Raw genomic sequence first — 12550 nt, forward strand, 5'->3', positions numbered from 1 at the left:
TTTGGCTGGAAAGCAATAATTTTAAAAAGTGGTGATTGTGTAAGCACAATTAGATTTTTTTTATCCATCCTGCATTTATTTGTAGTTCTTAGAAGTCAAAAACTTTAACAAATTATATTTTGAGAAAAACAGTTTTTTTAATCCTTCATAAAGGTCAACATGTTTGACGTAGCGTTTTTTTATTTTCTTAACTGTGAGTTTTACATCCCCAAAAAGGGTTTTTTCATCTGAAGTTAGTTTTCAAACCAGGACAAAAGACTTGAATCGTTGGAGAATGAAGATTTCACTTTATTTTTTTTTACATAAAACTGTTTCTCTTCGATAACGTCTATGACTGCAGATGCATTTAAAACCCGACAGAAAACGGGTAATTCCAGTTTCCAGAGCGAAGCGGCAGATCGCTAATCTCCAAACTTCTCGGTAACACAACAGAAAAACATTAAATACAGAAAAGAGAAAACCTGTGATATAAATTAGTGAAAACAAGAGTTAAATGTTGAAATCCTCGTTCTGTTTGACAATTTGTCTGGAAAATATGGACAAGTTCTTCTTTTACCCAGACTTTAAAGGCAGCAGAAGCCAAAGTTTCTGTGGGTCTGAAATGCAGCTCCCGCCCCCTCCTGACAAAGGAAGGACAGTGGGACTGTTTGCTGCATCAGTGATTGGCTGCAGGCTGTTGCTCCTCCTCCTCCATTGGCTGGCTGCTGAAGCCGCTGTCAACAGTGGCGTCTGATGGAACACAAAGATGAGAGAAGATGAGATCTGTGAAGAACAAACTCAACAAGCCTTTGGAGACCGCAGGAACTTCTGTCAGAAAAATACCAGACCGGAAATAGCAGATCCAGCTTTAAGGCAAACAGTTGCTCTTTGGACCTGATTTGTTCAACGTGGGTTTCTTCCATTTGGTGGGGGCGGAGTTTGACAAACAACTGTCTGGAGCTCACCTGTGCTGTGCTTATCCTCCTGCAGCTCTGCGTTCCTCAGCAGGCGGATTCCTTCTGTCAGACCGAGAGACTGAAGAGCTTTTACCAAATCGTCCACGGCGCCCCCACCCAGCTGGAGACACAAACGCAGACAAGAGCCGACAGTGAGGGGATGTGTGAAAGGGAATCTCAGAAATCTTCAGAGATTCTTAAGGAACGTGATCCTTAAAGAACAATCTGAACCAAGATGGCCCCATTTGTGGGGGAGCAGAACCAGAAGTAGGTTGAACAGTCTGACCAGTCCAGCCTGGATCTTCTCTAAATGCAGCATCAGGATGGATAAACTCAGCAGCAATGAAGGAGCATCCTGGACCTTTGGAGAGCTGCAGACTCCAAAGCTACGTTCACACCCCCCTTGGCAACGTGTGTTCAAGCGGCAGTTTCCAATGAAAGGTCTACGTAAACAAGTGTTAATATGCGTTTGGGCTTACATGTTCAAAACTCTTGCGTTCGCCTCCGAGTTGTTGGCGCGGAGTAAACCTTACCTCATTTCCCATGATCCATTTGTTTGCACTCTCTCCTGCTAGCTTTCCAGCCCCTCCCAACTCCAAGCTAACATTAGCAGTGCAACAAAAACGGTGAGCAATATTGGAGCTATCCAGGTGTACAGGTTTGAGTCAGACTCCAACTCAGACAAGGAAAACAAAAATGGACATGGATCTAGTGTCCTACAGGTGGATGCATCAGAATGGAGCAAGTGACCCGCCCACTGCACCACCTACGTCACTACAGGCTTTTCAAAACGACATTTTTTTCTCTGCTCCTGATTCACAACAATTATAAAAACTCAGAAAGTTTTCAGCTATTTTTATACATGTCCTGCATCAGAAAAATGTTACAAGAACATGCTAAAAACTTCCAAAATACTATTTTCTTTTGAGTGGATCTTTACTGAACCTCCACTGTGAACACAGATCGAGACACAGGTCGTCTGCACCGACTTTCTAATGACTATTCTTTGATGAGCAGAAGAGGAGCGTTTCTGGACTTGTCGGTATTTGAAAACCTGTGAGCTCATGCACATGTGTGTGAGCATGTTACCTTGTAGTGCTGCAGCAGGTGGTGGCAGGGGGTGGGGCTATCCTGGTACAGGTGAGTCAGGGTCATCATGCCCAGCTTCTCCGCCAGCTTTATCCAGGGAATGTCGCTGACGCTCAGCACCTCCACCAGCTGGGCCAGCGTGTCCTCGTTCAGCCCCGACCCCTCGGCGCCTGCAGCCCGGCAGCGTGTTAGAGTGAACATGCATGGGTGTGAATGTTGTTAGCATGCATGTGAGCACCTACCTTCACCGCTGTTGGCTTTGATCTTCTTGTTGCTGTGGCGACTTGCTGTGGGACTCTGGCCGCTTTGCAGCAGGTTCCTCACCTGGACCCAGAAGTTAGGGCAAACATTAGAAACTGGACCCGGCTCGGCTCCTCAGAGGCGCTCCTGAGGATGTGTCACCTTGTGGCAAGTGGCGAGGTCCAGAGGGGTGTGTCCTGCCCGTCTCTTGCGAGTGTTGATTGGCTGAGAAGCGGCTCGTTCCGCGAGCTCCTCCCTGGTTAGTTCGCTCTCGTCCACTTCTTCATCTGACGAGGAGCTGCAGGAGAGTGGCTCGTCGTTCTGGATGTTCTTGTCTGCGCCTGAGGAGCACCAGACAGGTGAGCATGTGGGCAGAGCAGGGGGGCCTGCGATTGGCGGCACGACTCACCTGCTGCGATCAGCATAGAGCAGAGCGTGGGGGAGCCCAGGCTGGCGGCCAGGTGCAGCGGCGTGTTTCCTCCAAACGTGCAGGCATTGGTGTCCGCCTTTAGCTGAGGATGCAAGGTGTCATGTTAGGGGCGGAGCCATAAGTTGCTGTATATATAGGAGACCCCTCCCTGGTGGCTGTGTTACCTCTGTGATAAGCGTGCAGGCAACCTTGAACAGGTTTTCTCTCACAGCCAGGTGGAGTGCCGTGTTCCCACTCTTCTGCTCTGGGGCATTAATTTTAGCTCCGCCCTCAATCAGCAGACGCAGGCAGCGCTCGCCGTCCCTCCTCACAGCGAGGTGCAGCGGCTGAAGACCTGCAGACAGACAGCTCTGAAACAAAGTGTCGGCGCCACGACTGAAGAGCATACGGCGCCTCCTTCACCATGGTAGTCAGGCGTGTTCACCAGGTGGCTGTGGCGTTCTCCCATGTGAGACAGCAGGAGGCGGAGCAATGAGCTGTCGCCTGCCAGTGCTGCCAGGTGGAGAGGGCTCCGACCGTCTTTGTCTGGAAGGGTGGGGTCAGCCCCCGCCCTCAGCAGCGCCTCCACCACCTTTGGTTGACGGGTGATCACCGCCAGGTGAAGGGGAGTCTAGAGCGAGCAGAGAGGGATGAGTCAGCAGGCAGGTGGGAGGTGGGCGTGGCTAAAACGTGAGAGGTGATTACCTGCTGGAGGTGATTGGTGGTGTTCAGGATCCGCTGCTGCCGGCTGCTGAGCAGAGTGTGGATGAGCTGCTGTGTCACACCTGTCTGCAGGTGGATGATGGACAGGTGCAGCGGCCTGGGAGGGCAGACAGCAGCGTCAGCAACACACCTTAAAACCCCCCCTTGAACCAGCAGTGAAGGCGGAGTTTAGGTGACACCGATGGGTGGGTCACTTACGTGTCTCCATTGGTGTCCTGGACGCTGCACAGGTGTGTCTGGATGGCGAGAAGAGCGCGAGTGTCCCCAGTGCGGCAGTACTGCAGCAGGGCAGCGGCGGTCTGCCGGGCGCTTTGAGACACACGGTTGTTGAGCGTGGCAGCTGCCAGCAAAAAATAAAAAATAAAAGTTAACAAAAAATTAGTTAACAAACTAGAGGCAGATGTGTGTAGCTCCTCCTCCTCCAGGTGTGTTACCAATTTGTAGCAGCTGTTGCTGCAGTGGTGAGCCTGCTGGTCTGTCGCTCTGCTGGGGGGCGGAGCCTGACATCTGAGCTGCTCCAGTAAAGCCTGTGAACCCTTCTGAGTAAAAAGTTCCGCCTCCTCCTCCGTTCATCTGCTGGTGGAATTGAAATCCTACCAAGGGGAACAAGAGAATTAGTCTGATCCACAACCCAGATGCCTCGATGGCATCACAGGAAGGCAGCAAAAGGACAAAAAAATTATTTTTTTAAATACCTCCAGCTCCTCCACTGGCTCCTCCCCCAAATCCCCCAGCGCCTCCCCCTCTTCCCCCTCCTCTCCAGGACTCATAGTGAGGCAGTGGCTTCTGCTTCTTCCTCAGAACCTCTTCTTTGTCTGAAAAAAGAAGAACTGTCATGTTTCTCTGCTGCGCGATCCTGAAGATGGAAGCAAAGCCACTGAGCACCTGCACAGGTACATGCACGAGCGCACGCACGCACGCCGCCTCACCTTGGACTTGTGGTATGTAGGTAAACTGTTTGGGGTCACTGCTGTCCCCGGCTTTCTTCCTCCGGAGCTGCAGGAAGACGGTGACAGACCGCTGGATCTCAGTGCTGTGATACGGCGGCGTCTTGAACACAATGGCATACTGAGAAGACAGACACGTTGAAAAAGGAAGGTGAGCAGCTCTGATTTAATCTGAATCATTCAGCAGGTTCTTCATCACAAACATTAACCAGTGAAGGAGTTTGTGACTGAGCAGGAACACCAACCTGTTTGTGAACGTCGGTGGGGGAGAAGTCCCCGAACGCCTCCCAGCCGCCCTCATCGTCCTCCTCATAGAAGCGGATCTCAATGTCATCTGCAGGACACGATGGGACGTCAGCGTATCAGCGCATCTATCACAGGTTTGACCTTCGGGATGGGGGAGGGTCCTCACCTTTCTGCACTTTATCACACAGCAGGAAGATCTCATCTCCTCCGAGTACAGAGCCACAAGTCTTATCCATCCTGGAGATCTTCAGGTTGGAGGCATTGGGCGACTCTGTAGGTGAAACACGTGTCACTTCCAGCTGCGGTGAGCATCAGTGCTAAGCATGTGCAGTAACGTGCACACTCACTGCTATCATAAATGGGGTTGGACACCACAGGTTTGAGCGCGCGTGTGAAGCCTCCGTTGCTGTCCTGCAGGTAGGCAGTGAACTTGAGCCGCACAATGTTCAGGTCCATGCTCTTACTCAGCTCCTTCACCTCCTTCTGGATGGAGGCCTCTTCAGCATCTGCACACACACACTCCATCATCAGTGCTCACAGATCTAAGTGGGTTTGCGTATTTGCATCTGAGTTTGTGTGTTTGAACAGGTGTGTATGTAAACAGGAGCGTGTGTTTGCACATGTATGTGAATACTTCCACACGTGTGTGTTTGAGTATTTGCCCAGTTGTGTTTGTCAAACTGTGTGTGTGCGTACTTATGCATGTGTGTGACTATTTGTATGGGTGTGTGTGTGTGTGTTGTCACAGGTCTCAACGTGTGTGTACCTGTCAGGTGACAGTGTCCTCCGGTTTGTCTCCTCCTTTCCTCCCTCAGTCTTCGGGTCAGAACATCGACCACGCCCTTCTTGGTCACATGGAGGATCCCCAAATTACTGAACCTACAGGAAGTGACATCACATTCTTTATCAATCAGCCTGACTCTGCACAGGTGATAATGCTAAATCCATCAGAACTATTTAGTCTGTCCCTTGGGTTTAGGTTGTATTTAAATGTGTTGTGTTGATGCAGCTATGGGATTGGATACTAACGAGGCAGTGAGGTCGTTGGGGCCGACGTCCAGCACACAGGTGCCGCTCTCGGTGCAGTTGCGCCCCACCAGGCTGTGGGCGTGGACTCGCGGGGGGTCGGTGTGGGTGACGAGCTGCACCTCCACCCGGGCCTGACCCACATAGTTGTTAATCTAAGACACACACACAGCCGGTTACAGACACAACGGGCCATAGGATGTTTTTGTTCCAGCCTCCAAGGAGCAGCAGTCTGCAGCTGAAGCGGCTTTGGTTCACTCACCTTCACTGTCGGGTAGGTCCTTCTGTTTTTCTCGCTAGAGGCCCCTGGCAGCCCGCCGTGTGACGGACCCTCACACTCATAGCGGAAACGAAAGCCCCTCTGGAAGCACAAAGAGAGCAGCAGGTAAGTATCCACCAGAGAACCATTAAAACCAAAGATTGCTGACTGACAGGTGAAGGTCATGAGGGAAAATTCCAGCTATCTGCAAACTATCATCAGAACCCGCTGAATCCCTTTTGGGGTCATGGGGTTGCTGGAGCCAACCCAGCTACTATCGGGTGAAGGGGGGTACACCCTGAACAAGTCACCAGTCTGTTTCAGGACCACACACACTCACACTTAGAGTCACCAATTAACCCATGAAGCATGTTTTTGGACTGTGGACTGTGGAAGCCGGGGAAAAGTCACGCATGCATAGGGAGAACATACACGCTCCACACAGCTGGCATTCAAACCATTCTCACTGTGAGGCGAGATCGCTAACCACTACGCCACAGCGAGCCCAAGGAAAAATTCACTTCCAAAAAGGGCTGGGATGACACAAACATTTATCTGTAAGTAAACCAATGAATGCATTCCTGTTCCGATTGGGTTTTCTGTCATGTTTTGTTTTTTCATCTTTGTCCATCAGGAGGCGCCATTCATTCAAGCAGCAGTTCTGAATGTCAGTTTTCTGGTTCTGATGGCGTCGGGGTCACGGCCTGTTTGGGTCTGTTTGCAGCAGAGCTAATAACAAAGACTGTCATGATGAAGAGGAAGATCACACCAGACTTTGCTGGTAAATGAGTGCTGGGAAAGCCCTGGATAATAGGAAATGGCCGTTGAGGGCCTTGGGGGGGGGATTCCCACCATCGTCTGTGTCAGCTGTTCGTCATCCTCATCAAGATCTTGTTTTCACGAAGAACTTTTGAAGACGACTGAATGAGAAGAATCTGTGCACGGCTGCAAAAATGAAGATTGACTCTCAGGAGCGTCTCTGTAATCTGATGTAATCCAGAGCAGCTCTGCTCAGAGTCCAAACAGGTTTGATCACCAAATCAATCAACTTCTGTTTTAAGCTTCAAAAGATACCTGTCCACGTTTTAAAATGAGCTTTTTTATTTTTAAAAAACAACTGCCAATACTAAAAACATTCAAATGTTTACAAGAACTTCCACATTCATAAAAGCCTGTGAGCAAAAAGAAGAACCAATCAAATGCACCAACTCAGTGGCCTTGGGGTAGAGGGTCTGCCCTGAGACTGGATGGTTGTGGAGTCAAATCCATTGTCGAGTCATACCAAAGAATTTAAAAATGGTACCCAGTGCCTCCCTGCTTGACACTCAGCATTAGCGGGTTTGACTGGGGAGTTAAGCCCCCAAATGGTTTTCCAAGTGTTGCTGTGTCTGCAGCTCCCTGCTCCCCCAGGGGGTGGGTCAAATGTGGAGAACAGATTTCACCCACCTAGGTGTGTGACAACTAACTTTAACTTTATTGGTGTCGCCAGACGCTAACTTTTTCACCCAAATACCAATACCAATTTCTCACCTGTTTGGGCTCTTCGATGATCTGGATGTACGGACCGTGAACTGAAACACAAACACAGCAGACGTATGAGCTGCAGGTCTCACGCCAACTTCAGCAGCTACATTGCAGGAAGGTGGAGGCAGATGGCAGAGGTCTGACTGAGCGTGCTCTGGGCAGCAGGAGAGAAGTTGGCTCTGCAGCAAACTGTGCGATGACGTCACACAGACGCCAGAGAACTCACCTGTCTCAGGTATGTAGGGTTCAGTCTTTATGTCCACTGGGGGAATGTAGTCATAAGGCATCAGGTTGAGCTGCAGCTGAAGGAGAGAAAAGCTCACGGTTAGCATCACAGCCTGATTATGAACACCGGCCGGGTTCTGAGCAGGAACGGGTCAGCTGGACCCGGCCAGCTGCCCAGAGCTGCAGGAGGAGTCATTTGATAAAAAGCAGTTTTCTAACCATAAGATAGTGATGGCGTTCAGGTCACCGCACGTATTGATTGCAAAGCTGTGGATTTTGTGTCATTTTTGTCTCTGGATGCACAAACACAACTCCCTGATTTTAAAAACAAACATCATCTGGATTTTGAAGCTCCCTCCTGAAGATCCTCTGTGATTTCAGCTTGAATATGTTTTTATTGTTCTGATAAAAGTGTCTCTGTTAAAACCTGACCTCTGACTTTGGTTTATAGATAAATTTGTTTATTTCTGCTTTTTGTCACTTAAATAAAAGAATTTGTCTCTAAGAAAAATCCCCAAAATCGATTTAAAATATAGAAAAAAAAATGAAAACAGCAATCCAATCATTTTCTTGAAAGGGTCAGATCTGGTATTCTGGCTCCACAGCTGCTCTTCAGAAGATCATCATCATCATCATCGCTCAGTTGATGACGGAGCTCCACTCCGTCTGAACATTTCTGACTAATTTCAGCAGCAGGTCAGATGATCACACATGACTCTGGAGCTGCAGGGACTTTCACTACTTCATGGTTGAAGCGTAATTCCAAGAATTACACAGATTCAAAACACTGACTGAAGTCTGTTTCCTCATAGCTGCAGTTTGTTCATCATGCAAGACGGTGTTCCATAGTCTAATTACAGTGAATAACGAGAAATCAAGACTCATTTAATGACATTATGACAAAAGGAAAATGTCAGATTTATTTGTTCTAATTTAAAACAGACTGAAAGCCTGGCTTCCATAAAGTCCAACTACGATCATTTTTTGATCTATTTTTAGTGTTCCCAGTGGTTTTTTAATTATGATTATACCGTTTTAAGCCAAATTTAAAAGAAAAAACCTGTCTTTTTCTAGGACAGAGTTTGTGCAGAGCGGCAGTTCATTAGAAATTCACGTCTGAGTTGTGAGCAGGACTGTTGGCACGGAGCAAGCCTGATACTTCCTGTCATCCATCTGTTTTTAGGCTCTCCCACTAGCTTACAGCCCCTCACAACCCCAACCCTGGGGCCAATCCCTGGAGCAATTTTGGAGCTATCCAACTGTACAGTTCTGAGCCAGATGTCAGACAAAGACGTTGGTGGATGTAATTGTCTACAGGTCGATGCATCAGAATGGAGCAGAGCAGGTAGCTTGTGGCTTGTTGTATTAATTTGTACGACACATTTAAAAGCTTTTTCCAACAGTGCTCCTTTTTTGTCATTTAAATAAAGAAATACTTAATAATGCCATTTTAATCTTTATTTTCTTAACATTTGTCCTCCATCATGAGAAAAATGCCACAAGAATATGTTAACAACACCAAAACCAATGATTTTCATTGGAGTGGGTCTTTAAACAGAAATAAAGATTAGAAATGTGTCAGCAAGTTGTCAGAGAGGTGAGGAAGACTGACCTCGTTGTCGTAGTTGATGAAGGAAGCTTCGCTCATCCTGTAGCACAAACACACAAACAGCAGTTGTCAGAATCCCTTCAGTCTCTGAACGCCTCACAGACTCCAAGAGTCTCAAAAACAAACTGCAGCACTTTCACTTTCACAACATGGGCGAGAAAGGCTAACTCCAACTCTCTCTCGCTCACTGCTACTCCCCCCCTCCCCTCCCCTCAGTTGTTTTCAGTCACTTCCTGGAAGTGGCGAGCTGAGGAAAACCCCCAGAATCCCAAGCAGAGAGCAGAGGGGCGGGGCGATGATGTCAGTCAGAATGAAGGAAAAGCTCTTGTGGCTCAGAGCCTATGACGCTCTGGACTCGGATTCCAGCCGGGTCAGCTGCAGGTCTGAGTCTGCAGACGGATCACTCTGACCCGGAAAGGCTGCATGTTTCTTCGGGACAGAAAAAAAAAACAAAGAAACATGGAGGCTCCACCCACCAACGAGTCCAGCTCTCTGTGTTACGCTCTGGTGACCTATGCTTACTGAAGGCTCCAGGAAACTGGTTCTTCAAAGTAAAAGTCTGACATTCCTGTGAGGATGCACCGACTGTAATCAGAGTATTTTCTGTGAAGTTGTCACACAGGCAAAGCACAGACCTGAAGCGGCGAACAGACCTTCTGCAGGTTCCTTCAGCGGCGACGCTCTGACACTTCACTTCCTCTCTGCTCGGCTCGCCGTGCGTCTCTGCCTTTTCTGTCTGACTTCCTGTCTCTTCCCCTCTGAGAAAAACCCGCCTCACATCACAGTTTGACTCAGTCCTCATCTGAAGCACCTTTCCCCTCAGCGGCGGGACGTCCCCCTTCAGACTGCGCCAGACAATCAGAGCGCTGCATCACCACCCTTGTTTACATAAAAGTCCAACAGTGCAAAAAAATAATAAAAGGGGGCAAAAACCCAACGGGGAAGTCAAAGGAATCTACAGAACTACCTCACCAGCTCTCATCCTGAAACCTGCTCCTGGCAGGTGGTTGCCATGGCAACAGCATCAAAGTTCCAATAAGCTGCACTTAAACAGAACAGTCTGATTGTCTGATCATCTAATAATTAATCTGATGGTGTCATGACTTCAAGAAAGGATCTGTATTTCCCTTAAAACGTCATTCCTGGTGTTTGAAGGAACACCTAGGCTTTTTCTGCTTTCACGAAAGTGTCACTTTGATGTTCAGGCACGGCAGCACCCCCACATTCAGATTCTTCCTCCCCCAACACCACATCCCTCTGTCCGGGCTGCAGAAACGTTTCCAGCTACTCATTCTGGCTGCTCTCATTTCTTCTCTGCTTCCTCGGAAGCCGAACTACCCTTCTTTGAGGAGCGAACATCTGAGACAACTTCTTCTTTTTCTTCTTTACATAATTACAGAATCATCAATTCACGCCCTTATATTAAAAACTGATGTAAAACTTAAACAAGTGAATCTGAAGAACTCTACATGACAGCAACACAAAGATCTTCTGATGATCTTTGTTCAATAAAATGTTGCATTTTCAGAATAAAACAATAAAATAATAAAGAATAATAACAATAAAACAAGTCCAGTGCTTCCTCTGCTATCTCAGAGACTTTCAAAACAAAGTTCTTGTACGTTTGATGAACGCTGCAGGTCAGAGGAAAACTACAGTGACCTGGAAGGCTCAATACCTGCAACATTCACTTCAGTGTTTGCAGGTCTGCTGGGCTGTCATGTCAAGCCAAGTTTTGCTTAATTTGCATGTTTTAACTGTTCTTGAGCTCTCTGGGCTCAAACACTTTTGGACACTAAAAACTACAGATGAATATTTCTCCCTCCGATGTGTCTAGTTATAGTTAGTTCGCTTTCTATGTTATTATGGATATTTTTGTTGTTAATGTCTGGACGTCTCCCTCCTTTATTCATCATCTTCTTGCAGGTTCCTAATCTCCTTCATTTGGGTTCCGTTTGGTTGGTCAGAATACCAGAACCAAACTGCTTTGCAGAAACACATCAAGAGAAGAGCCCAAACACAAACCTCAGAGCACTGGCCATGATTCAGCAGAAACCTTGATGATAAGAAACGTGATGGAGGCTCCGCAGGTGAAGGATGACAATAACAAACTTCCCCCTCCAGGGAATTTTCTGTGGAGGACAAACTGAGAGTCAGTTGGCGTTAAAACCGAAGGAGGGAATTTCCCCCTCCTCTACCTTCTCTGGGATTATTTGGGCTGCATGTAAACATCCTGGATGTTAAAATTATCTATCACAGGCCGACCATCCTACAGCCCAATCCCCTACAAAAGCCCAGAAGGGTCAAAGCCAAGCACCAAGAGTAAATCAGAAGTTTTCCTAAATATGAAGCTTGTTTTCCTGCCCTGTTTGTCCCTACAGGCCACCATACCTGTAAGTCATGCTATAAAGGAACAAAATGTACTTTTTATTTTGATTAAGATCCTATAGAATTAGATCAATCAAACTGATGTAAGGAATTGTGTGGACAAACATTAAAGTTTCCTTTAATATAAAGGACATTGGTTTGTAACTTCTAAACTCATGTTATGTATTGTAATAATTCATATTTTAATAAATGTTCCACATCTGATCTGTATAAAATACATGAAAACACATTTGTATTATGAAAATTGTTAATGGAAATTTGACAGTGAATCAACCTTAGATCAGATGTAGCAGTTCAGGTCTGGATGATCCACTTATGGATCAGAACAGAACCCGATCTTCTGTGTGGACCTATCCTCCATGCACACAATGCAGGGAACCACGAAGGCTTTGGCAGATGTGTCACTACTGTGACGTTCGAGGCGGCCTGTTTGGACGCCGCTAAAAACTAGTTATTTTCTACTAGCGCAGTTTCCTTAAAAATGACCAAAAAGCGACAAAATTTACCAAGAAATAATTGAGTTCGGAACCTTGTGTTGGGTTCGGTTCACTAACAAAACAGTTTTAGGTTTAAGCCACAAAAAGGTAACAGAGAAGCTAATCATTCAGAAACTGTAAACATGATGGCTTTCAGCTGTACGTTACCCCCCCTAACTCCAGAGAAAAGTCTGATTAATTCGGCTGCACTTTGAACTCACCTCGACGTGTTCCGCTCTTAAAAGAAGTTCAAAGTCATCCTGAGCGAAGCATCGACCGAAAGCTTTAAGTTCAGCATTAACTTGTGAAGTACTCTCCAATGTCCCTCCGCGGGGCGTCCCGATGAGTTTACCGGCAACGAACGCCGGACTTTAGGTCTGTAAACCTCTGTTTCCCCGAGAAAGTCCGAACTTTGTCGAGCGTCAAATGGCGGAAAAGAGGCAATAGTACATCC

General features: G+C 47.3%; 1 protein-coding gene across 3 annotated transcripts; it reads right to left on the reverse strand.

Annotated features, from left to right (window-relative positions):
* Positions 1 to 267: 267 nt before the first annotated feature.
* On the reverse strand, positions 268 to 12550 carry nfkb2 (nuclear factor of kappa light polypeptide gene enhancer in B-cells 2 (p49/p100)). Of its 3 annotated transcripts, none has more exons than XM_078931470.1 (25): positions 12318 to 12550; positions 11258 to 11364; positions 9886 to 10077; positions 9236 to 9272; positions 7625 to 7700; positions 7405 to 7445; positions 5878 to 5976; positions 5619 to 5770; positions 5356 to 5468; positions 4937 to 5095; positions 4756 to 4860; positions 4589 to 4677; positions 4326 to 4464; positions 4092 to 4211; positions 3831 to 3989; positions 3595 to 3736; positions 3379 to 3493; positions 3097 to 3304; positions 2859 to 3028; positions 2674 to 2776; positions 2427 to 2605; positions 2267 to 2348; positions 2025 to 2194; positions 945 to 1056; positions 268 to 729 (listed from the first exon to the last, which is right to left on the reverse strand). In XM_078931470.1, the coding sequence occupies exons 2-25, from the start codon at positions 11272 to 11274 to the stop codon at positions 656 to 658; spliced, it is 2853 nt and encodes a 950-aa protein (XP_078787596.1). In that variant the 5' UTR covers positions 11275 to 11364; positions 12318 to 12550; the 3' UTR covers positions 268 to 655. The 3 variants fall into 3 exon arrangements, with proteins under 3 accessions (XP_078787596.1, XP_078787595.1, XP_004077294.1); XM_078931469.1 differs by having other exon boundaries at positions 9868 to 10077; XM_004077246.4 differs by lacking the exon at positions 9886 to 10077.

The sequence above is a fragment of the Oryzias latipes genome, chromosome 15, assembly GCF_053564925.1.
Source record: "Oryzias latipes strain Hd-rR chromosome 15, Olatipes_Hd-rR_3.1".
Lineage (NCBI taxonomy): Eukaryota > Metazoa > Chordata > Actinopteri > Beloniformes > Adrianichthyidae > Oryzias > Oryzias latipes.